This window comes from Diabrotica undecimpunctata, chromosome 4 (genome assembly GCF_040954645.1).
Source record: "Diabrotica undecimpunctata isolate CICGRU chromosome 4, icDiaUnde3, whole genome shotgun sequence".
Taxonomy (NCBI): domain Eukaryota; kingdom Metazoa; phylum Arthropoda; class Insecta; order Coleoptera; family Chrysomelidae; genus Diabrotica; species Diabrotica undecimpunctata.
This window is the reverse complement of record NC_092806.1, coordinates 162,804,521-162,827,264: the sequence shown is the minus strand read 5'-3', so window position 1 is coordinate 162,827,264 and position 22,744 is coordinate 162,804,521. Positions and strand designations below refer to the sequence as shown.

The 22,744-nt window shown below is 32.7% G+C and overlaps 1 protein-coding gene across 1 annotated transcript in view; it reads left to right on the top strand.

Annotated features, from left to right (window-relative positions):
• Positions 1-22,744, top strand: part of unc-13-4A (BAI1 associated protein 3) — a 225,044-nt gene that overhangs the window by 175,345 nt on the left and 26,955 nt on the right. Inside the window, exons 12-14 of the mRNA XM_072530868.1 lie at positions 13,016-13,292; positions 22,035-22,359; positions 22,418-22,716. Of these exons, the coding sequence (XP_072386969.1) occupies positions 13,016-13,292; positions 22,035-22,359; positions 22,418-22,716 (901 nt within the window). The remainder of the gene's footprint in view (positions 1-13,015; positions 13,293-22,034; positions 22,360-22,417; positions 22,717-22,744) is intronic.

Below are 22,744 nucleotides of genomic sequence, written 5' to 3'. Positions count from 1 at the left end.
CAGCAAAATGTTAACACAAAGATTACAACTTTGTAACAAGTCCAAGCAGTTTCTAAAAGAGCTTGGGATTAAACGAGAACTAGTTTCTAAAGCAGCTGATGTTAATTGAAGTTTGTAGAACACTTAACAATACATTTTTAGAATTATAACTTTGACAATAGTTTTCTAGTTAATCCATTAACACATATGTAGAATTATTCAATAAGTGTGTGGTATAACAACGAAAATATAATCTCTTTTTTAATACAAAATAGTTTTTTAACAGTAGGTTCATCTAAAATATTTATTGAGAAGATATATTTCAAATTATATATTATAGCAATATTTTCATTCTGGTTCTCACAATAGATAAATATAATAGCGACCAATTTAGAATTAGACAAAAATATTTTCTCTGAGCACTTTGCAAATACACAAATACATGGAGAAAAATCCTGAATACATTTTCTGATATCGTTTTTATTTTCAAAAATTTAATCAATCAGCAACCATGCTAAAACCTATAAATATATATATTTAAATCAGGTAATAAATGTTTAATGTGTTATATTCACACTTCATCTATCTATATGTCACTTTGATATTTAGTTTTATTTTCTTTGATATTATATTTTAAATGCTATGAACGCTCTTTCGAATTTCGAATTTTTCTTCCTAAACAGTTCCAAAAATGATGAGTCGTAAAATTGTCTTAGGTAAATTAATTCGCTCGAAAATCATAAATCATCTCGCTTCAAGCTACGGCGCAAACTGATTTTGGGAGTTTATTACAGTTAGTCAATAAGTCAGATTTTTTAGCAAATATTTGAGGCTAGAGATGTGTCGTTATTACAGTGAGTAAGGTTTATGTTATATACCGAAATACTCACGGAATGAATTAAGAAAACCGCTCCTTAAATTTGGAAAAACAGTTGAGAGAACTAAAATAAGGAAAAAATTGGTACAGTAGGCGGTACTTTAGACTAGCGCGAAGCTTCATGCTATGTTTTCTCTATTGTTAAATTTAAATAATATGTTTAAAATTGAATAAAGTAGTTTTATTTATTTATTATTGTTATAGATTTTAATAAAATTGATAGTGTACGTGTTGTATTACAGTCACCACTCGTCACATAAATGGACTCTTCGAATTTTTTTACTGTGACTACTATTTCGGAAAAGTCCGTATTTAATTTGTGCTGATTTAGAAATCTCTCCCAAAGTATAAATATGAAAGTTCAACTTAAAATGATTTACTAATAACTCTTTTTGTCACACTTTAATACAATTTTTGAACTAATAATTGTAAAAATAGGACATTATATTTATATAAAATAAATTTAAAATGAGTGAAGTGTATAGAATAAAAAGTAAAACCCGATTTCGTAATGACAATTTATAAACCAAACTTTAACTAACGTTCACTTTAGATTAAAGTACACTTTAGTGTCACACCCAGTTTCATAGCAGCTCTTTTTACTATTAAAAGTAAACTTAGGCGTTTAAAGTAGTAGGTTGGTAATTGTTTTTCTATCAATTTTGCTTTATTTTTGTCGAAATAACATTTTTTTTGGTTGTATATTAATTTGTCTGTAAAATTGTTAATTGTTATTAATTATGTCTGTATTAAAAAGAAGTAGCTCTTTAAATATCACAAAAATGGTAACTGATTTATTGAGGAAGTATATAAATATAAATCAATAAAATATAGAAACCAAGAAAAAATATTAACGAAAACTGGAAGTTTTAAATGAAGAGAATAGTCGATAAGAGGACAATGAAGAGAGAGAAAGGCCAACCATGAAAGATATTAAGCAACAATTATTGAAAATCAAAATATTAAAAATTAGATTATAATTAAAACAAAAATTTGCTTAAGAAAATTTATATTAAATAAGTAAATTTAAACTATACACAAATTTTAAGAACACAGTACAGAAATTGCTGAACTAATATATTTATGATTAATGTATGTACAATTATAAAAATGCAAATTGCTGAAATATAAGTATTATTATATCCTATAAAATTTATCTAGATAGAGGTGAAAGTAAGTACATTGTAAATTGCCTCAGAAACAAAATAATTGGTTTAGTAGAAATTTTTTTTTTTTAGAAATTGTAAATCAAGTTCTGCAAAATGTTGTCGAGTACATAATTCACAATAATGTTCCCTCAATTCCACCTTAAAATTTAGGAAATTGTTTTCTTTTTTCCTTTTTATGGCTTTAATTAAAAGGTTTTCTTGTTGATTTGGATTATGATGAAACAAGTATCCATTTTCTATGGTGATGTTATGAAATACTGATGTTGCTATTACATTCATAGTCACTTTCAAATTTAATTCCATTCGATTTTAAAAAATTGGAAATCGTCCTTTCCATACCCTGTGTTGCCTTTCCACAGCATTCCTAGTTCATATGGGAGATTCATTATAAAGATTCTCTGCTTCTGTTCTAGCATGTTGTCTAGCTGTGTCATCAAATATGATTTCAAACTGTAGCCACACTGATCAACTATAAAAAAATAGTACAAATCTAACAAAGTCTATAGCTTCAAACCTTTGTATGCCACTATTATTAAATGCTGTTTGATCATGTACAGAATTTCGCATTTAACAATATTTCTAATTTTTAAACTAGTCAACTACCGATATTTGCATAGCGAGAGTAGTGAATCGATGAGAAGATTCCATGACGCTACTCGTGACGGTATTTCCGTGACGCTCGCCCCAGCATTTCACTATATAGAAAAAAGTAAAATACAACGCCAGTATAAAAGCTTCGCTTCAAAAATTACGTAACGGAGAAATAGCGACTGTAGATCAATCTTTCACGCTGAAATCTTCGCGACCTTAGTCCGTACTCAAGAAATAGTTTATATGGCTTGCCTTAACAGGACCATTTGTATGTACTCTTAACAATCAAGTATCCCTAAAGTCCCTAGAAATACCCAAGTATACGTGCCGAAGAGCTATGAGAGGTTCACTCTGGATGATACGGAGTGGTACAATGGAGTCGCTGTGAGAAGAGGGTCTACCATTTATCTTTTTCTAACCATAATATTCGTAAGGACTTGTATTTTTTATTAAAATGCTTTATTGTATCCCGTATTTATATATAAATGATTTTCTTGATCTTTGAGGTAGTGAATGTTGGTCTTTTGCTTCAGTGGAGAGGGTCTTTCCATTTCAGCTTCCTGAATTTTTCTTTTGTCGGCTTTTATAATAATCTATTTTAATGGCTTTGGTAATCTTCACAACTTAAGTTGTATAAATATGCCGCCGAACAGACGGCATTTAATCTTAATTTTAACATTCTATAAATGCGATCGAAAAGTAGCTTGCTAAATTATTATGTATTTTAAATTTTTTTCATCTTCACGTTGCAACAGGAACTACAATCATGAAATCCCGTTATTTCCTTCTCTATTTGTGGAACCGAGAAATTTAATCTAGTCGAGTGATGTTAAATTTCCTAATGCGTTAAAATGTGTATTCCTTCTTTTAATCTCTAAATCTCTAGTATTGCCGAGGTACTCAATAAACACGAATTTTGTTGAAGTTCGTGGCTGTTTAATTGGAAATTCCCTCCAGCTGCGTCATATTTGAGTTTTCTTGTCAATTTAGGAGGTCTATAAAATTGTATTTGATGTTTAAGGGTTTAAATTAAAAACAAGTTAATCACTTTTGAGTAGTTTGGTAGCTGATTAAAAACACTAACGGGAGAAATATAATAAACTAGAAGGAACTAACAATTGATTTCAAATATTTTTGATGATCATTTAAGTCCATTAAATGTTTTATGTCTATAATGATACATTTTTGGAAGCCTTACTGCGGGCTATATGGAATAGTAAATCTCTAGAGATATTTTCATAATTTCTTTAGACTATGCGTTGAACAGTATTGGCGACAATATATACAGGGATGAGTGCCTTAAGAACCGGCAAAATAACGCAAACGATAGAAAACATAATACGTTGTTAAATAAAAAGAGTTGAAAGTAGTAGAGGTGAGAAATTATCGATTTTTTTTTTAACCTATTCTCTATCCTTCCATTGTTGGATGTAGGTCTCCCCCAGTTCTCTCCATCTTTCCCTATCTTAAGCTGTTCTCTGCCATGTGGGACCTCCTTGTTTCCTGATGTCATCTTTCCACGTCATCTGTGGTCTGCCTCTTGATCTCTTTGCATTGTATGGACGCCACTTTCCGATGGCATTGTTCCATCGTCCGTCTTGGAGACGTTCATTATGTCCAGCCCATTTCCATTTCAGTTTTGCTGCTTGTTCTATTGCGTCTACTGTCTTTGTTCTGGTTCCGATCCACTGGTTACGTTTTCTATCTTTAAGTGATATACCCAACATTTGTCTCTCCATCGCTCTTTGTGCCTTCCTTATCCTATCCAAATTGGCCTGTGTAAATGTCCATGTCTGTGCTCCGTAGGTGAGCACCGGTATTATACAGGAGTTATATACCTTGCTTCGTAAGTATAGAGTGATTGTTTGATTTTTTAGAACGTAAGAAAGTTTGCCGAACGCTGCCCATCCCATTCTTACTCATCTCGATATTTCGGCTGTTTGGTTTTCTCTGTTAGCTCTGAGAATCGAGAAATTATCGGTATTAACCTATAATTTACTTTACATTACATTAGAATTATCGAAAATTTCCCACCTTTAGAACTTAGCTTATGAGCTGGTTGACTTCAGTCATAGTAATACGTATCACGTAATGTAAGTAAAACAGTTTAAGTAGGAGTATTTTTTTATCCAAAATTAAAATATTGATCATTAATAAACTATGATTTGAGACGTCGCATTCTTCAACACATAATTAATTATCAAATTACTACTAATTAAACTGTTTACTTACATTTGCTTTATTGCCATCAATCAGTTTTTACTTTATGCGAAATTTAAAAAATGTAAATATTCGACGTCATACTTGTAATATTATGACTGAAATCAGCTAACGTCTAAAGGTGGGAAACTATCGATAGTCCTAATGTAATTTAATGTAAATTAGAGGTTTCTATCGATAATTTCCCACCTCTACTACTTTCATCTCTTTTTATTTCACAACGTGTTATGTTTTCTATCTTTTGCGTTATTTTGCCGGTTCTTAACTCATCACTGTATATTTCTGCTACGTGTTCTATTTTTTCTTTAACTTATTATTGAGCTACTTATTCTCTTTTTTGCCATTGTAGAACCCATGCTGTTGATGAATTTAAAAAAGGCTCCCTTGGATTATGTTTTCGTACTTTTTCGCTGACGTCCTAAGGATGGCGCGCCCATTATAATAGAAGATGAAACATTGTTTGTAGCTGTTAGTGTTTATGTTTCACAAATTAATTAACCTAATTAGATAACATTGTTTTAAACAAAATTATTTTGATTTAAAGTTTATTTTTAAAGTTGAAGTTGGTAAAATAACAATGTAAAATAACATGTAGTTAGTTAATTAGTGAAATGATCCAGTGGCGGGTAAAACTTTTTAAAAAAATTACCGTTTTATTAATAATTTATTATTTATTTGTCTTGTTGTTTTATTGGCATCATAAATACGTCTGAGCTTATGTGTATACAAATAAGTACTCATTTGTCATCCATTTCATAAAAAACCTATTGTCATTCTATGGCTCTGTGATTTTTTTCTGGGGTATTATAACTTTATAGTTATTCTTCAACATTTATTATTGAAAATTTTTTTCTTTATTGTATCAAATGCAGATTTTAAGTCTATGAATGTTAGTTAATTAACCTAATTAGATAACATTGTTTTAAACAAAATTATTTTGATTTAAAGTTTATTTTTAAAGTTGAAGTTGGTAAAATAACAATGTAAAATAACATGTAGTTAGTTAATTAGTGAAATGATCCAGTGGCGGGTAAAACTTTTTAAAAAAATTACCGTTTTATTAATAATTTATTATTTATTTGTCTTGTTGTTTTATTGGCATCATAAATACGTCTGAGCTTATGTGTATACAAATAAGTACTCATTTGTCATCCATTTCATAAAAAACCTATTGTCATTCTATGGCTCTGTGATTTTTTTCTGGGGTATTATAACTTTATAGTTATTCTTCAACATTTATTATTGAAAATTTTTTTCTTTATTGTATCAAATGCAGATTTTAAGTCTATGAATGTTAGTTAATTAACCTAATTAGATAACATTGTTTTAAACAAAATTATTTTGATTTAAAGTTTATTTTTAAAGTTGAAGTTGGTAAAATAACAATGTAAAATAACATGTAGTTAGTTAATTAGTGAAATGATCCAGTGGCGGGTAAAACTTTTTAAAAAAATTACCGTTTTATTAATAATTTATTATTTATTTGTCTTGTTGTTTTATTGGCATCATAAATACGTCTGAGCTTATGTGTATACAAATAAGTACTCATTTGTCATCCATTTCATAAAAAAACCTATTGTCATTCTATGGCTCTGTGATTTTTTTCTGGGGTATTATAACTTTATAGTTCTTCTTCAACATTTATTATTGAAAATTTTTTTCTTTATTGTATCAAATGCAGATTTTAAGTCTATGAATGTTAGTACTAGTTTTTCCCCTGACTCCATTTTTCTTCCTGTTATGTTTCTCATTTCAGTACAAAAATATCATCCGTTGTCTGTCTCTTCTCGGTTTTTCTCAATTTTGGCTCTTAATTTATTTAAGAATCACAGCACTGGAATATACACACAACAATTGCCTGCGGTTGTAAAAAAGACTATCATTATTGGTTCAACTAAAGCAATTCAATCATCGATGTATAAATAAGAAATTTACATTGTCGAAATAAACAATATCATGAAGAAAAATACTATAAAAAAAGTAAAATATGTATATCAAAAACTTATTGTCGATAGTTTATCTATATTTATCAATTTTCAATAGCTTCCATTGTAAACACATTCTTTGGGAAATAAAGATCATTATAAAGTCAGTAGGAGAAGCGAATCAGTTATAATCCCCATTGTCCACGCAAAGCAAACATGTCTCTTTGTCGATTTGGGTACTGGCCATTCGACCAAAAACTTCTGGCAAAAACTATGAAAGCTCAGTTCTATTTCATTTTCACAAGCGGATGAAAGTATCTGCATCATGGAGCCGTTACCAGTATCTGTCGTGAATTTCAAACAAGGTGTCACTCTGGGGTGTGCAATTAAAACGTGTGGTGTTAAATGTATGGAACTATCATCTGAACTTATGGTGACAGCTTGACTATTACTGTGAAAAAGTTTCGAAAATGTGCGGTGTGACTGCAAAATTTATGACATCCACGAAGAGGACCTGCAAGGCGAACTGAAACCGATACAAAAAAGGAAGAAAAAAAAGTCTAGTCCAATTCACGCGAAAATACTTACGATGAGAAAGTGAAATCTCGGACAAGGCAAATTGTCACATGTATTTTTTTTTTAACACCACCAACCATCGACAGCATAATGACCAGAGTAAAGGATGATGAAGACCTACTAGATTTTTCAAAAACCACGTTTCGTACGCTACAAAATGACGTGAGTTTTGAGTATGGTAAAAGAGGTCGAGATTCGATAATGATGGAAAAAGAAAGATATATCCTGGAGACACAAGTACCTCAGACAAATAAAAAATTGAGGAAAAAAGATAATGTAAATCTTGTTTATATCGATGAGTCTTGGACTAACGTCGGAGCTTCAGTCGAAATGAAATGGATTAACACAACGATCAAGAATCCACGAGATGCCCTCATAAAATGATCTCTACTGGATTGAAAGCTCCAACCCAAAGAGGTCCTCCGTTTGTTCTTCTTAATGCTGGAAGCGAAACTGGTTTTGTGGCACGGGCAGAATTAACTTTCTTGACCAAGAAGGAAACCGCTGATTACCACGACGAAATGGACGGGGATCTATATGAAGAATGGTTTAAGAAGACGTTAATTCTAAACTTGTCAAAAGACAAAGAAAACGTTGTCGGTTTCGGAACAAAAAACAAATCAAAGATTAGCTGACCGAAAAGAAAATTTTCTTTGAGGAAGATTGCCTAAAAAGTGAATTACTGGATACTGCGGCCGCATTTAGAGATGAGTACGACGAGTACAAAATTGAAACAATTGCGGAAAAATATGGCGTTAAGATTTTGAGACTGTCCCCTTGGAATAGTGTGGAGTCAAGTGAAAAGGTATGTGGCTTTAAACAACGTCGATTTTAAAGAAAAACGGTAGAACGGTTGATAAAAGAATTTAGTATTAATTAACGAAAAATATCTCAGATTTAATGCTGAGTGGTATGTCTATAATTTTTTTTTAAACATATCACTTTAAAGTTCTCCCAGTTGATCCATTTTTTAATGTGCTAACTGTGTTTAATATTTAAAACATTCATTAACCTCATGTGAACTCGAACTAGCACGTTGATTATGTATAAATATTGGATCGATATTAATCGTGAAATGTAAACAACGTAATATTAACGAAATAGTGACCACAATCCGGAAAATATTTTGTTTTTGTTTTCATATTGTGAGCAAACGAATAGATTAAAAGTGTAATTTATTCTCATCAGATATTACAGCCGCAGATTTAAAGATCCACGGTCCCTACTCTAAAATTCCCCCTTATGTGTAAAAGTTTTTTTATGTAAATTTGTAATGGATTAATCTTTTTTGGAGATAATTAATATGAAATTTTGCAATAGCCTAAAAAACTCGGGCAGTGTTTAATGCCAAATATAACTGGATATTAACGCTAACATTAAGTACGCTCCTGCTCTAACCTAATTAGAAATGATTCCGCCAACAAAGTTTTGAGATAATTTTAAATGAAGTCAATTTGGGTGCCTAACGAACAAATAAGCTCATAGGATAATTATTTTACTCTCCATCGTTGGATATAAGTTAGTCTTGTTAATTAAATATCATCATATTGTTATTGCGAGAAAATTTAAATTGGTAATTTAATAATTATTTTTAATTAACGAATCATTTATTATTTGAGTCGAGAAACAAAAAGCTTCATTAAAGTGAGGACTTGACATTCAATGGGAACCAATGTGTAGGAAGTTGTTACAATTTTAGACAAATTAAGAAATCGAGGAAATAATAAAATGTGTTAGAAGCGATAAAAAGTCCACAGCAATTTAAAAAAATATATGTAACATTCAAATAAGAATAAAAATAACATGGCCATAGTAACTTTTTATTTCCCAACATAGGAAGAGGTGGAGATAAAAATGTTTTGATAACGTGAAAGCAATAATGTATTATACATCGAAGATACTGATAGGAGACGCGTGTGAAATGGTGAAATTTACAAGCCAATAAAGGGTGACAAAACAAACATGAACACTCCAATTATAGAGGATTAAGTCTAATTAAATTGGTTATATGTGAGAATTATGAGCAGCTATTTTACAATTTCAGTTCATCTAGTAATGGTATTAAAGTGGTTCTACTTTGAATAACACACAACCTGGAGATTGACTTCAAATTCACAAGTTTGAATAGTTGATGTTGATTGAGGACAATATTAGTCGGGTGCTATAGCAGGTTCTTCGTCATCAGATATTTCTTCTATTCTAGTTTATTGTGCGATATTTTACGAAATCTGTTAAAATCTATATCAATGTAACTTCTTTTGCTACTAATTGATGATGAAGCTGTTGATAAGTCTACATCATTATTTCCATCGATATCTAAATTGTTTACTTGTAAAAGAAATATGAAAATACAGAAATTTAGCCTTCAGTGCCTTATAACTAGGCCGCCGATTATATGTAAGTTACATATTTTTACATATATTACATATTTACAGATTTTTTGAAAAAAGTTTATTTTACTCTGCAATTGAAAACCCGAAAACCATTAAGATGTAATTATGCAGGGCCTGTGTTTATTTGTAGGTACTATTTACCTGAGCTCTTAACAATTTTTAATCTCCGAAAATTGAGTTGACCAACTTGGATGGCTTTAACCAGAAATAATCATTAACTGAACTATTATTTATTTTTCATTTATAATTTGAATAGACTTACAGCTTCCAGAACGAATCGTGGCCGATGACAAAAACGCTGTCCTCGGTCGTACACCCACCTAACTTTCAAGCAAACAGTATTGCTTTCCTGGACTTTAGTTCAGCGCTGCTCTTAGTTGAGTGTAAACGTATTTAACAAATTGTTAAGAAAATGCCTAAAGTGAAATGTAATGTGCTGTAGATTAAACCACACGCAGATCTTCAAATGGAAGGTGAAAATGTGTTCTGCACGGCATGTTAAAAAATTGTTAGTAACTTTTAATGAAACAAAAGTTTGCATTTCGTTTATTTTTAATTCGCGTATTTATTAAACATACATCACTCTAAACAGTTATTTAATTTCTTCTTGCTTCAAATTAACATTGATACAAAATTTCATGTGCATCAGCATGTCAAAACAGCCAAACATACTGCAATTATAAAAAGGATTAGAAATGGAGAAAAAAAGTCAACTATCATTGAAAAACTGTTTTAATTCGGGTTCATTAAACACAGAGAAAACACAGTTTAATGAAGATCTGTGCAAGGCAATGGTTGCTTCTAACATTCCATTAAAAAAATTGAATAACGTTTAATCTAAGATCGTTTTTGGAAAAATATTGCAAGTTTAATATTCCGGATGAATCCAGTGAACAACATTAAGTGTCAACTCTATATATAAATCAACAATGATCCAAATACGATAATTACTTTTATGGTATGGTGGACGAAACTACAGACGCCTGTGGAAGATATATTGTTCATTTGCTAATTGGCGCACTAGGGGAAGATGGTCCAGGAAACTAATTTTTAATATCTTCAAAACAACTTAAAAAAGCCAACAATTTGACCGTGACCGATGCATTCAAGACACTTTGACAAACTTCTTTTTGCCTGATGCCGTTCCATTAAATAAATTTGTGATTTTCTTATCGGATGCTGCCCCATATATGGTTAAGGTGGGGAAAATTTAAAAATATTTTATCAGAATCTTTTTCGTATTACTTGTTTAGCTCATGGAGTTAACAGAGTTGCAGAGATTATCAGAGTCCAATTTCCTCGTGTGAACGAATTAATTAACAATGTAAAGAAGGTCTTCCTTAAGGCTCCTTTGCGATTTCAATTATACTCGTGAGGCTTCGCGACGTACCGCTACTTCCCCAACCTGTATTAACTCGATGGGGGACTTGGCCAAGTGCAGCTATTTTTTACGCTGAAAATTATGATAGTATAAAGGACGTAATAAACGACATATCAGACTCTTCACATGATGTCGTATTATCAAAAACAATTTTCGATAATAAGAAGGTGGTAAAATCTTCGTAAGTAAGGGAGGCGTGGCTGACCACCCGTTTAAGGTGGTGTTTTACGGACTTTATTCCCACTTCCCACAATCACCTTGATGTGGAGGTCTATAAATTATGAAATTTTATTGTATTCCACCACGAGCTAAATCAGTTTCGATATGAAGGGCGTTATAAGTTGTGCAATTAATATTCCGACAAATTACAAGTGCTATAATGAAGAAAGACTCTCGTTTTAAAGAAGTTATTATATTTTAGGCGTTTATTTTACGGTAATTTTAACGGTATAACAATAACAAGAGTAATTACAAAAGCTATTCTACATCAGCTATTAATGTATACATGCCGTTAAGTGGGTGATCGACGTGCGAGCCATAATACCGCGGATTTAAGAACGACGGTTTTACTCGCGACTCGTTGGTGGTGATCGACTAGCGAGCAAAACAGACATTGTCAACCGTTTACAGCTAACATGTCGTGTTCAACTGAAAGTGAAGTTTTATGTTACCTCGCTATAGCATACTACGAAATTACAAAAAAAAGAGACGGCCCTAGAGACGTTGGGTATTTAAAAGTTTTAACATATGCAGTAAGTCGAGTTGTTTTGTTTGTGTATTCTGGCGATGTACATTTCCATAAACAAACAGTCTCGTAAACAATATATAAATTCTAATAAAAAGTGCAAAATCTAATAAAAAGGTACAAAAATCCGGATATATAAGACCATAATACGACCAGAAATCGCGTATGGAAGCGAAACATGGACGCTAACAAAAAGAGTAATAAATAAATTGCTGGTGTGGGAACGTAAAATTCTTCGAATTATATATGGCCCTTGCAGAGACAGCGTGACAAACGAATGGAGGGGCAGATACAATAACGAGCTAGAGTCTCTATTCGGAAAAGAAAATCTAGTCAGATATATAAAGGCCAATAGACTCAGATGGGCAGGGCATGTGATACGCAGTAACGACAATCGCCTTATAAACAATGTGTTCTGGAAAGGTCAGAAGGAAGAAGGTCTGTAGGACGACCTAGAAAAAGCTGGAAAGATGCAGTCAAAGAATATCTAGAGAAAATGGGAGTGCGACAATGGGAATTACTGGCACAGGACCGACAAACATGGAAGGCAATAGTAAACGCAGCAAAGACTCACGAAGAGTTGTAGCGCCATTGACGATTATGATGATAATAAAAAGTCGTGGCTGAAAGTTCGCATATCCATGATTAAAAACTGATCTTTTCACTTCTCGTGAAAACGTCGCTGAAAACTGCCGGTTTTGCTCGCCAGTAGTGACACACGCGAGGTTTTAAATGACAAGGCAAGTAAAAAATAAAACAAACTGACGAGCCACAAGCCAAGCTCGTCGGCATATAAAACCGCGGTACTGCAGTGATACACTGGCGAGCTTTATCGACGAGCCACAAAACCGCGGTTTTACTCGCCTGTCGATCAGAGCCTTTAGACTGTCTCTAAATTGAAATGTAAATAAAAAATGGTCAAAACTAATTTTAGCACATACGATGGCCTGCTTTAACGGTATATAAGTAAGTAAAACATAAATATTTTTAATTCATAGTTAATTACCAGAACAATCAGCCGCCGCACTATATCTTAAAGCAGAACTATCAAAACCTACAAATCTGAGTGTTCTACTATCTTTTTTACCGCAACTGTACAGGAAAACACGGCATGTGTTCTTTATTTTATCCAAATATTTTATTACAATTTTTGTTTCAGAACAAACGGCATACCGTATTTCAGCGTAGTGTTCAAGCAAATGGACAGTCTCATAGCTGAAGAAGTCGTGGCGTTTCTACACCAAAATGAACATCCGGACACTGCTTATAATCGGCTGATTTTCTCCGTATATCTGGAAGTCAAGGATTTGGCTTCATTTAGCCAACATCTTCCCGTGGGAGGTGACCATAAGCTACTTTTGTCGCACTGTCATGATTGGTTCGAGCCAGCAGTTAGTTGTTGGCTTACGTCTTGTCGAGGAAGAGCTCTTCAAAGGGTAAGTTGGTATTTTTAATATAATGTCATAATTTTATATTCAAAATAATATGTTAATAAAATTAGCGATCTCAGCCAAAAGTAGCCCAAGAAAGAGAAAGAAGAAAACAAGTTTCTATGGATAGGATCGTGGATATTAAAAAATACGAAAAAAGTCAAGATTCAAAATATATCTGTTAAAAAATGGCTTGTGGTAAAGTCCTGTAAACTATTAGTTATGAAAATAACTGTTCTTATAATAAAAATAACTTCGGAAATTTCACAAATTGTAGTAAAGTAGTTTAAGTAAATATTTCAATGTAATTTATCTAGCTATCTTTTGAAAAATGCACGATCCTACTATAGAAAATGTGTAGGATCAAAAGAGTAACAAATTTAAAAGAAATTTTCAATCTTTAGTTTCTCATATGTTTTCATTTATTTGACATCTAAACAATTATTAGTATCCGTCAATATTAAGATGGATATCAACTTATATTAAAAATAATTTCCCTTAATCAGTTTTTCGTACATTAAGTGTACGGATTTTCGTCCGTCTTTATATTTTTGATTATACGTTACAATATTGTGTTTCTGTATAAGCACAATTTATCAGTGTGTATAATGTTTATTTACATATAAAGATTTATACGTGCAGATGGATGTTTGTGGTTATTTTACTATTAATGTAAGGGTAAAATCTATTTTTGGTCCGCAACCCTTGCTCTGAAATGATTAATAGAAATGAGAGGATGACTTAATGAGTCTGTTTCGTAAAATATAACGAAAAGGCATTCGGTAATAATAAAGTCCCCAGTTTTCATTTAACTGTTTTACATTGATGTTGGTAGTTTTCCTATATACAAGTCGCTAGACCTCAAAACCTTTTTGTTCATGCAAATTCATGTTTTACCATTTTTTTTCCTAGCTTCTCTCTAAGGCGTCGTTATTCGCATCATGTTTTTGTTAGTTTTTGGTAGGGTTGGTCTGTATCTGTAGACTAGAGAGGGCGAGTTAAGTCCCACAGCACTTGGGCCACCACTGTGCATCCTCCCAGGGACCTGTCATCTTTAGCTCATTGTCCATCCTGCCATTTCTAGCAAGGTGGACAAGTCACCAGGGGACATCTTCCTTATGTGGGCAGGTGTGGTCCAGGGCTCACCGAACGCTTACTCTCGTATTAACGATAACTCCGGGCATTGACATAGGACATGTTCAACAGTTTCGTCTTTTCGTTCACACTTCCTACATAGAGGTGTATCTACTAGCCCCAGTATGTGGAGGTGTTAGTTGACAATTACCAGTTAAAAAACCAACTGTCAAGCGTAGGTTTTTCTTGGCCATTCCCAAATACTTCTTTGATTCTGACTTTTCAAGGTTACTTAGTGTTATCTTTGTAAATCTTCATCCTTGTCCTGCTTCCTACATTTTCACGGTTTGGATGTGGGAGTGAAATTTGACCATTTCCGCGATTGTTGTATGCATTGACCAACCAAAAAGATTCCCAGGTCCTAAGTCCCCAGTTGCCTTTATTCCTACTGTGTCCTTTAATCCAACAAAGGATGATTTTATTACCATCCGAAGCTTGAGAGTGACTTGTAACATTTCATTACTAAGCCTGATGTGACACGTGGTCTATTCAAGGTCAGTAGCGCCTGTCTGCTATCTGTGCAGATTATTATAGTTTTCCCGGCTATACCTTTTTGGGTTATCTCTTTTGCGACTATGGAGATACCAGTTCTGTCTTAACTACGCTGGAATTTTTGCTCTCCAAGCAGCTCTTTATTTTTGTTTGCAGACTTTCTTAAACGCTCTGAGGTTTGATTGATAAGAGTCTCAATCCTCTTTGAGTTTGGTGCGTTTTGCTCTATTAAAAGTTGTTCTGGCTGTCTTCCTAAGGTGTTTCAGTTTAGTGCACCACCAAACAGGATTTTTTATAAGCACAGCTTATTTTGTTTTGGTTAGATACCGTATACCTTTTCAATTTTGTATTACTTTCTGGAGTTAAAGCCTTTTCATTCCGCAGAACATCTTCTAAGAGTCGGTTGTAGAGTTTTACATCCATCCTCCTAGGGTCGCGAAATTTAATAAAGCTTTTATGTTAGCCAGCGGTGGTCAGACATAGAGATGTCGTCCTATACCTACCAGTTCTCAATTTGATTCAATATTTTAGCTGTTGCTAGCGTGATGTCTGTGACTGTTTGGCTACGAAGAATAATATATGTAGCTCGGTGGCTCTATATAAGATATACAAATCTTTTCTAATAATATAGTTATAAAGAGGCTTACCGCATTGTTATCTCTGTTGCCCCAGCCTAGATGGTGGGAGTTCCAATCGCAGCCGATAATGAGTTCTTCCTTCTAACTGAGACAATGGTCTACCAAATGCTAGTATTAACTCTTTATTTTTGACCTTTCCCCATGGACATTTTACTTTAATCGCAGTTACGTCTGAGGTGCAAAACTGCGCCATGGGGTAGGCTTTGATTTTCCTGGGAACATATATGGCTGTTCTCGGTTATTGATTGCTTGGTAAGCTGAAAATTTGACCAATTAGCCTGCTAAAACCAGTTATTTTGGTCTTAATTATCCAAGGTATTAGTGTTGGTGTTTCAGCTACGGATGTCGGCACTCATAAGGAAGTACTTACTGATTAAGAGCTTGTATTGTCAAGACATATCAGCAACTAAGTTATAAAAGTTTCTCGAAGTTATCTATCCTAAAATAGGACAAGAATATGTCTTTCTTCTTATGTTGGGAGAGTATTTTGAGCCTTAGCAATATTTAACACCTTTACAGACAGATCTGATCGTCTTCCATAGTGTGATGAGGTGTAATATTTCGAGCCTTACATAATATTGGAAAATTTAGTAAGTAATAGATTATTAGTATTAAATAATATAGAATACTATTTAATACTTATTTTGGTCAAAATTGTGCATTATACAAATATCTACTATTGTTTATATTGTTTTATATTTGTAAATGTAAAGTGTCATGATTATTAAAGCCTCCCTTTTGCTGAGTAAGTACTAGGGTCAGTTGATCAGAATCAGCTTAGATTTCGTCATGTCAAGATGTGTTGTTACTTCCCCGTAACTAACATTGAAAAGACAGCATGTGTTCGTAAATAATACATTGTCTTCCAGCATTATTACAAAACGTTTTTGGTTTTTCTCTTTTTGTGTTCTATTCAATGAATAGCAATGCGTATCAAGTATCTTAATCCAATTATTGCGGACACTCTTAAAAAGAAAAATCTCCCTATCATAAATTTGTAATCACATAGATACATTTTCCATGAAGATTATTATCAACAGACTAAATCCCAAGCTAGGTATATACCAAATACTTGAGCAACCATGATTTAGGTCAGAATATGATACTAATGATCAGTTACAAATCCAATAGTATCTTATATAAACCACTAGTCCTTATATTTGTGGAAATATAATTCAAATTATAACTCTTCAAATGTGGAAAATACAAGTACGTGAAAAAATGGAAAGTTTCGAACTTGGATTTGAGGTTCGAATCTGTTTGTAAATGCCCCTTTGTCCGCTTCTTGTCGTTCGACGATAATAGGTTTAATAAAATTGAAGTTGTGGAGTAAAAGTGTTGATTTATTGACAGCTACTGGTAATTACACAATATGATGTTCGTTAGGTAACTACTTATGATTGACTATACTCAAATGAACTCAAATCCCCAATTTATAATCTCACAAATATTTCATACCTAAGCATCGAGGTTAATGCTTCCTATCATACCATACCAACAAACTTTGCTTACACTACAATTTAATCTACGCCTTAATTGCGACACTTAGGAAGTTCAATTAGAAAATATATTATTCAGCAATTTATTTAGTTGTAGGTAAATGAACTAATTATTAAAATATTATACGAAGTGGTTTTACAATGTCACTTATAAACGGTGAAACTATAATAGATTAAGAAGTTAAGAATAATGTGAAATTACAAATTAAGGGGTTAATTTGTGATTGAACAAATGCCTTAATCAAAAATTTTTCAATTAGAATGTCCTGTCTGTACTTATATACGTTGTAGAAACCGTAACACCTAATCTAGAAACATAGTTACTAAGTTTGTTCTATATCTTTAATAGATCTCATTCGAAATAAAAAAATCTTAGAAATAAAGTACAGGACTCTGGAAATATTACTTTCAAGTGAAATTGGGCAGAATATGGTGGAACAATGGAGCATGATAGCTCGAGAAGATGGCTTTAGAAATGTTCGATGATTTGCGACGTATACCTACAAACTGATCTAAAAAGTAATTATTTAACTAATAAACTAAAAGGTTATATTCGAGTCTTAACTAGAACCAAAATTATTTGAGTGATATTTGAAAAGTTGCAGTCTTACTAAAACACTCTAATCCAGTTTAAAATCAGTATTTTAATGAGGACTAATGATGTCTCGAGAAGTTTGGATAGTCGGAAATCGGCTTGAAATTTTTCAGCGACAACAAAATCTTGTCGGTCTGGAGCAGCAGCTAAAGTGTGCATAAGAATAATCGAAGAGGAGAGTAATTTTACTTTGTAATTTCTTTAATATCTTGAGTAATTACTAGTCTAAGGTGCTGCGACTTTATTAAGATTGATGTTTCATAAATCCATAGTGATAAATCACTTACTTTTGACAATTTTACCGAAGGTAAAAATATAAAATTAACAAAAGTTATAATGAATTTTATAAAATTTTATTTAAAAATAATATATTTTTATTATACTACATACTATTACTACTATTATAAAAGAGACACCTAAATCATTATCTATAATTCATTTTATCTCAAAATATTACGCTGCAATAAGTTTTACAGTTCGATAAAAGAGGGCGTTGCTATTAGCCCAAAGTTTGTTTTGTTATGTTGGTAAACTCTTCATATGAACGTATATGAAGTTTCATTTTAATATGTCAGTTCATTCTTTGTTTACAAGACATTTTATCTAACAATAAAACACTGAAAACTGTTGTTTTCAATACTTCCACAAAATTTATTATAATTTATTATCACTACAGCTGTTTTGGCAGAGTGCCTTTCTGAAGTGATTAATTTTTAGTATGCATTTACACTTTATAGTATTCAAATGAATAAGTTGGGAAGGGGAGAACTGTTTGTCTCAAGTTGGGCCTTCAGAATTATGTCTGTATTTTTTAATTTGTTAATTTCCATAGATTCTAATAAAGATAGCTTATAAGGCATTTATTTTAAATGTGAAGAATTTGAAATTGGTCATTTAACAAATAAATATGGCCTAGAAGGTGAAGTACATACGTGAATCTGTTTTTCTATTATTGAAAGCTCTTTTGTGTTCTGCTATAAGTTTGTTAAAAGTTTTACCAGTTTGACCGATGTAAGTTTTTGGGCAGTTGCCACATTTAAGTTTGTATATACTACTGTGTAAGTGCTTTTTCTTTTGGCTCTTGTTGTTGTTAATATATTTGCCTAAGATGTTGTTTGTTCTAAATGCTGGTGTTATTCCTTTCTTTTTTATGCGTTTGGCTGTTTTTGTTGACTTGCCTGTATATGTAATAAAGCAGAAGGTACTGGGTTTTTTCTCTGGTAGTTGAAATAGTATTTCTGCTTTATTTCTTAACTCAGTCGAGTACTATAAACTAATTCACTAAGAATTTTTGTCTTGTTGAACGACGTAGATTCCCTTGTCGACTAATTCATCAATTTGTCTGCTTTGTATTTTGTAGAAAACTACGCTGGTAAAAATTTTAATTTAGTTTCGCCAAGTAGAAAATCCTAGGATTTCTAATGTCTTTATTAGATGGCGTTGTAACGTCTGTATATAATTATTTTATAATTTTCATAATTTTAACATATAATTTTATTTTATTAATTACCCACAGTTAGACTGCAGTGTCGGTCTTAGGGTGCGCAGTGATGCGGCACAGTGGTAGGTGTGTGGTAGTTTGGCAATATACTGAGAAATCAGGACTGTACGCGCTTCGTTTCAAGAATCTTTACTCATTAATTTAACTGAGTTAAATAAGAGAGTAAACAAAAAAAAAACAAATATTCTATAAAAAATGACTGTATCAATAAAATTTCTAATACCTAGTAAATACTTATATACATATATACAAAAAAATGCAAGTAGTTTACTCTTGCTTATATTTAATTAATACTAATCGCAATCCATATCTAAATCGTCCTCATCCTCTGAATCATCTCCTACTTCCTTCTACTTTCTTGATGTGGTTCACATAATTATGCCTTTGCTCTTTAGATACGCGTTGGTAAGCTTCTTTTATCGACCATTCTACCGTTTTTTCTTTAAAATCGATGTTGTTTGAAGCCGCATACCTTTTCACTTGACTCCACATTATCTTAATCGTGTTCGGCTCGCAATAGTAAGGCGGCAGTCTCAAAATCATAACGTCATATTTTTCCGCAATTGTTTCAATTTTGTGCTTGTCGTACTGTCTCTAAATGCGGCCCCAGTATCCAGTAATTCACTGTTTAGGTAATCTTCCTCGAAGAAAATGTTCTTTTCGATTAGCCAATCCTTGATTTGCTTTTTGCTCCACAATTTTTACGGGAAATCAAATTTGCGGGAGTGTTGTGACGCGTTATCTAAAACGACAACGTTTTCTTTGTCTTTCGGCAAGTTTGGAATTAACGTCTTCTCAAACCATTCTCCGTACAGATCCCTATCCATTTCTTTGTGGTATTTAGCGGTTCTCTTCTTGCCTAAGACTTTTAAAAAACCAGTTTTGCTTCCAGCATGAAGAATAAACCGAGGAACTATTAGGGTTTAAGAGCCCTTCTATGAAGGTATCTCGTGGATTTTTGATCATTGTGTCTCTCCATTCTTTTTTGACTGAAGCACCCACGTTAATCCAAGACTCATCCGTATAAACAAGGTTTACATTATCCTTCTTCCTCAATATTTTTATTTGTCTGAGGTACTTGTGTCTCCAGGATATGATATCTTTTCTTTCCATCATTATGGAATCTCGACCTCTTTTACCATATTCAAAACTCACGTCATTTTGAAGCGTACGGAACGTAGTTTTTGAAAAAGCTGGTAGGTCCTCATCATATTTCACTCTGGTTATTATGCTGTCTACGATTGGTGGTATTTTTTCGAAAAAAAATCATGTACAATTTTTCTTATTTGAGATTTCACTCCCTCATCGTAAGTATTTTCACTGAATGAATTGGACTGGAAATTGTTTTTCTTCCTTTTTTGTACCGCTTTTAGTTCACCTTGCTCGGCCTCTTCTTCATAAATTTTGCGAATACTCATCGCACATTTTCGAAACTTTTTCGAATAGTCAAACTGTCATCATTTTTTGGTTTAACCAAGTTCAGATGATAGTTCAATACATATTATAACACCACACATTTTACTTGCACACTAAGAGTCATTCCTTGTTTGAAATTAACGACAGACACTGGCAACGGCTGCATGATGTGGGTACTTTCATCCGCTTGCGAAAATGAGCTTAGCACATAGTTTTTATCAAGAAGTTTTTGGTCTAATGGCCAGTACCCAAATCGACAGTAGACATGTTTGCTTTTCGAGGACAATAAGGATTAAAATTTATTCGCTTCTCCTAATGACTTTATAATGATCTTTATTTCTCAAAGAATGTGTTTACAATGGAAGCTATTGAAAATTGATAAATATAGATAAGCTATCGATAATGAGTTTTTGATATATTATTTTACTTTTTTTATAGTATTTTTCTTCGTGTTAATGTTTAGTTCGAGAATGTAACTATCTTATTTATACATTGATGATTGAATCATGCTTTAGTTGAAACAATAATGATAGTCTTTTATACAACCTAGGCAATTATTCTGTGCGCGTATATTCCAGTGCTATGATTCTTAAATCCGGTCTTAATGCGCCGATCGGTACAAACCGGCAACTTGGTCGGCCGTTCTCCCGTAAGAAATACATTGTCTATCTTACCTGCACTGAATTCTAACTGTGGCTTCTACTATAGAGAGATTTAATTTCGATTTAGAGCCTCTGTTTATATCGCTTTGATGAGACCTAATATTGTTGAAATATGTATAATCGGATCGCAAATGTCCTGCATTGAAATTAAATATAAAACCGTCTTTTTGCATTACCTATTTTGTTTTTCTTAGTTTCAAATTTTTTACTACAACACTTTATACTTGTTTAAAAAGGTATCCAATAAAATTCCATTCCAATCTATAATACCCACATCTACATTACTGTTTTCCACTTTTTTCCTAACAAAATAACGATTTAAAATATTTTCCCGTAAACCATTATTCAGTAGCTAATGGAAACGTCAATGGAAACTAATGAAAGTATTACAATACGTGTTCCATTTCCAACAAATGTTTTCCGTTCCAATAACGATGTATTCTCTCAACACCTCGCCCTATTCGGTATATTCAAAATTGTTCAGAGCTAATGCCGGTTTGATTCAGATTTAAATGCTTTATCTTGGGTATTAATCTTAACTAATTTGACCAAAATTCATTAGATCCTACTGGATATCGGGCCGTATAATACAATTTGCCCATAGAAAAGGATTTCGGGTTAGAAAGAGATTTCATTAAACGTATTCATTTGCTGAACCGAAAACTTTCCAAATTTGCTGTTACTTTTGATACATGATACTTTTCGGACTCAATGTAGTAACAAACATACTACATTTTGAGTCTGAGTTTTTTTTTATTAACTTTTACTCGTAAATGTTTTCGAAAATGTTGCAATCTCTTTTTAATTTCAGGTTCGAACAGCGGTAATGATCCAAAAAATTTGCGACGGAGAAAAATTCGTTCGACATAGTTCGTCGTCTGTGGATATTGTAACAATGTTTTGTCAATTAAGAGAATTTTGGCGTTACCTACAGTGGCCTAAAGCACAGTCAATACTGTTAGTATCCCAATTGTTGGACTGCATTTGCTCTGCGGCCTTACTTTACGCCGATACCATATACCAAGGACTGATGGAGACTGGATATTTTGATAAACTGGGACCTTTTAGAATTAGCGACGAATTGTGCATATCTGTGAATAATCTCGAATACGTTTATCACTTCGTTTCATTGTTAGGTAAGTGCTTACGAGTTGAAAAGCAAAGTGTACTCTTATGTCGTTCTGTTTGTTTCAGAAAACTATTTCGATTTTCTTACTCTACAATCGTTAACGAGCGATACGCAGTTTTCTCCTTTAACCACCCAACTAAGCAGTACGTTGAGCCAATTCCAAGTCAGAATACGGGACATCATTAGGAGAGCTGGTCTACAAATGCAAGAGACTTTAAGAAAGGCAATGTTCCATGTGGCGTGGTCACCGGATACTTTACCAACAGATCAAGCTGTCGAACCATTGTTCGACTTCCTTAGAGGACATCTGATAGCACTGAATGTGGCTTTGTTAGCGCAGAATTTCCAAAAAATTCTCCAAGAGGTAAATATTTCAGGATAATTTTATACTA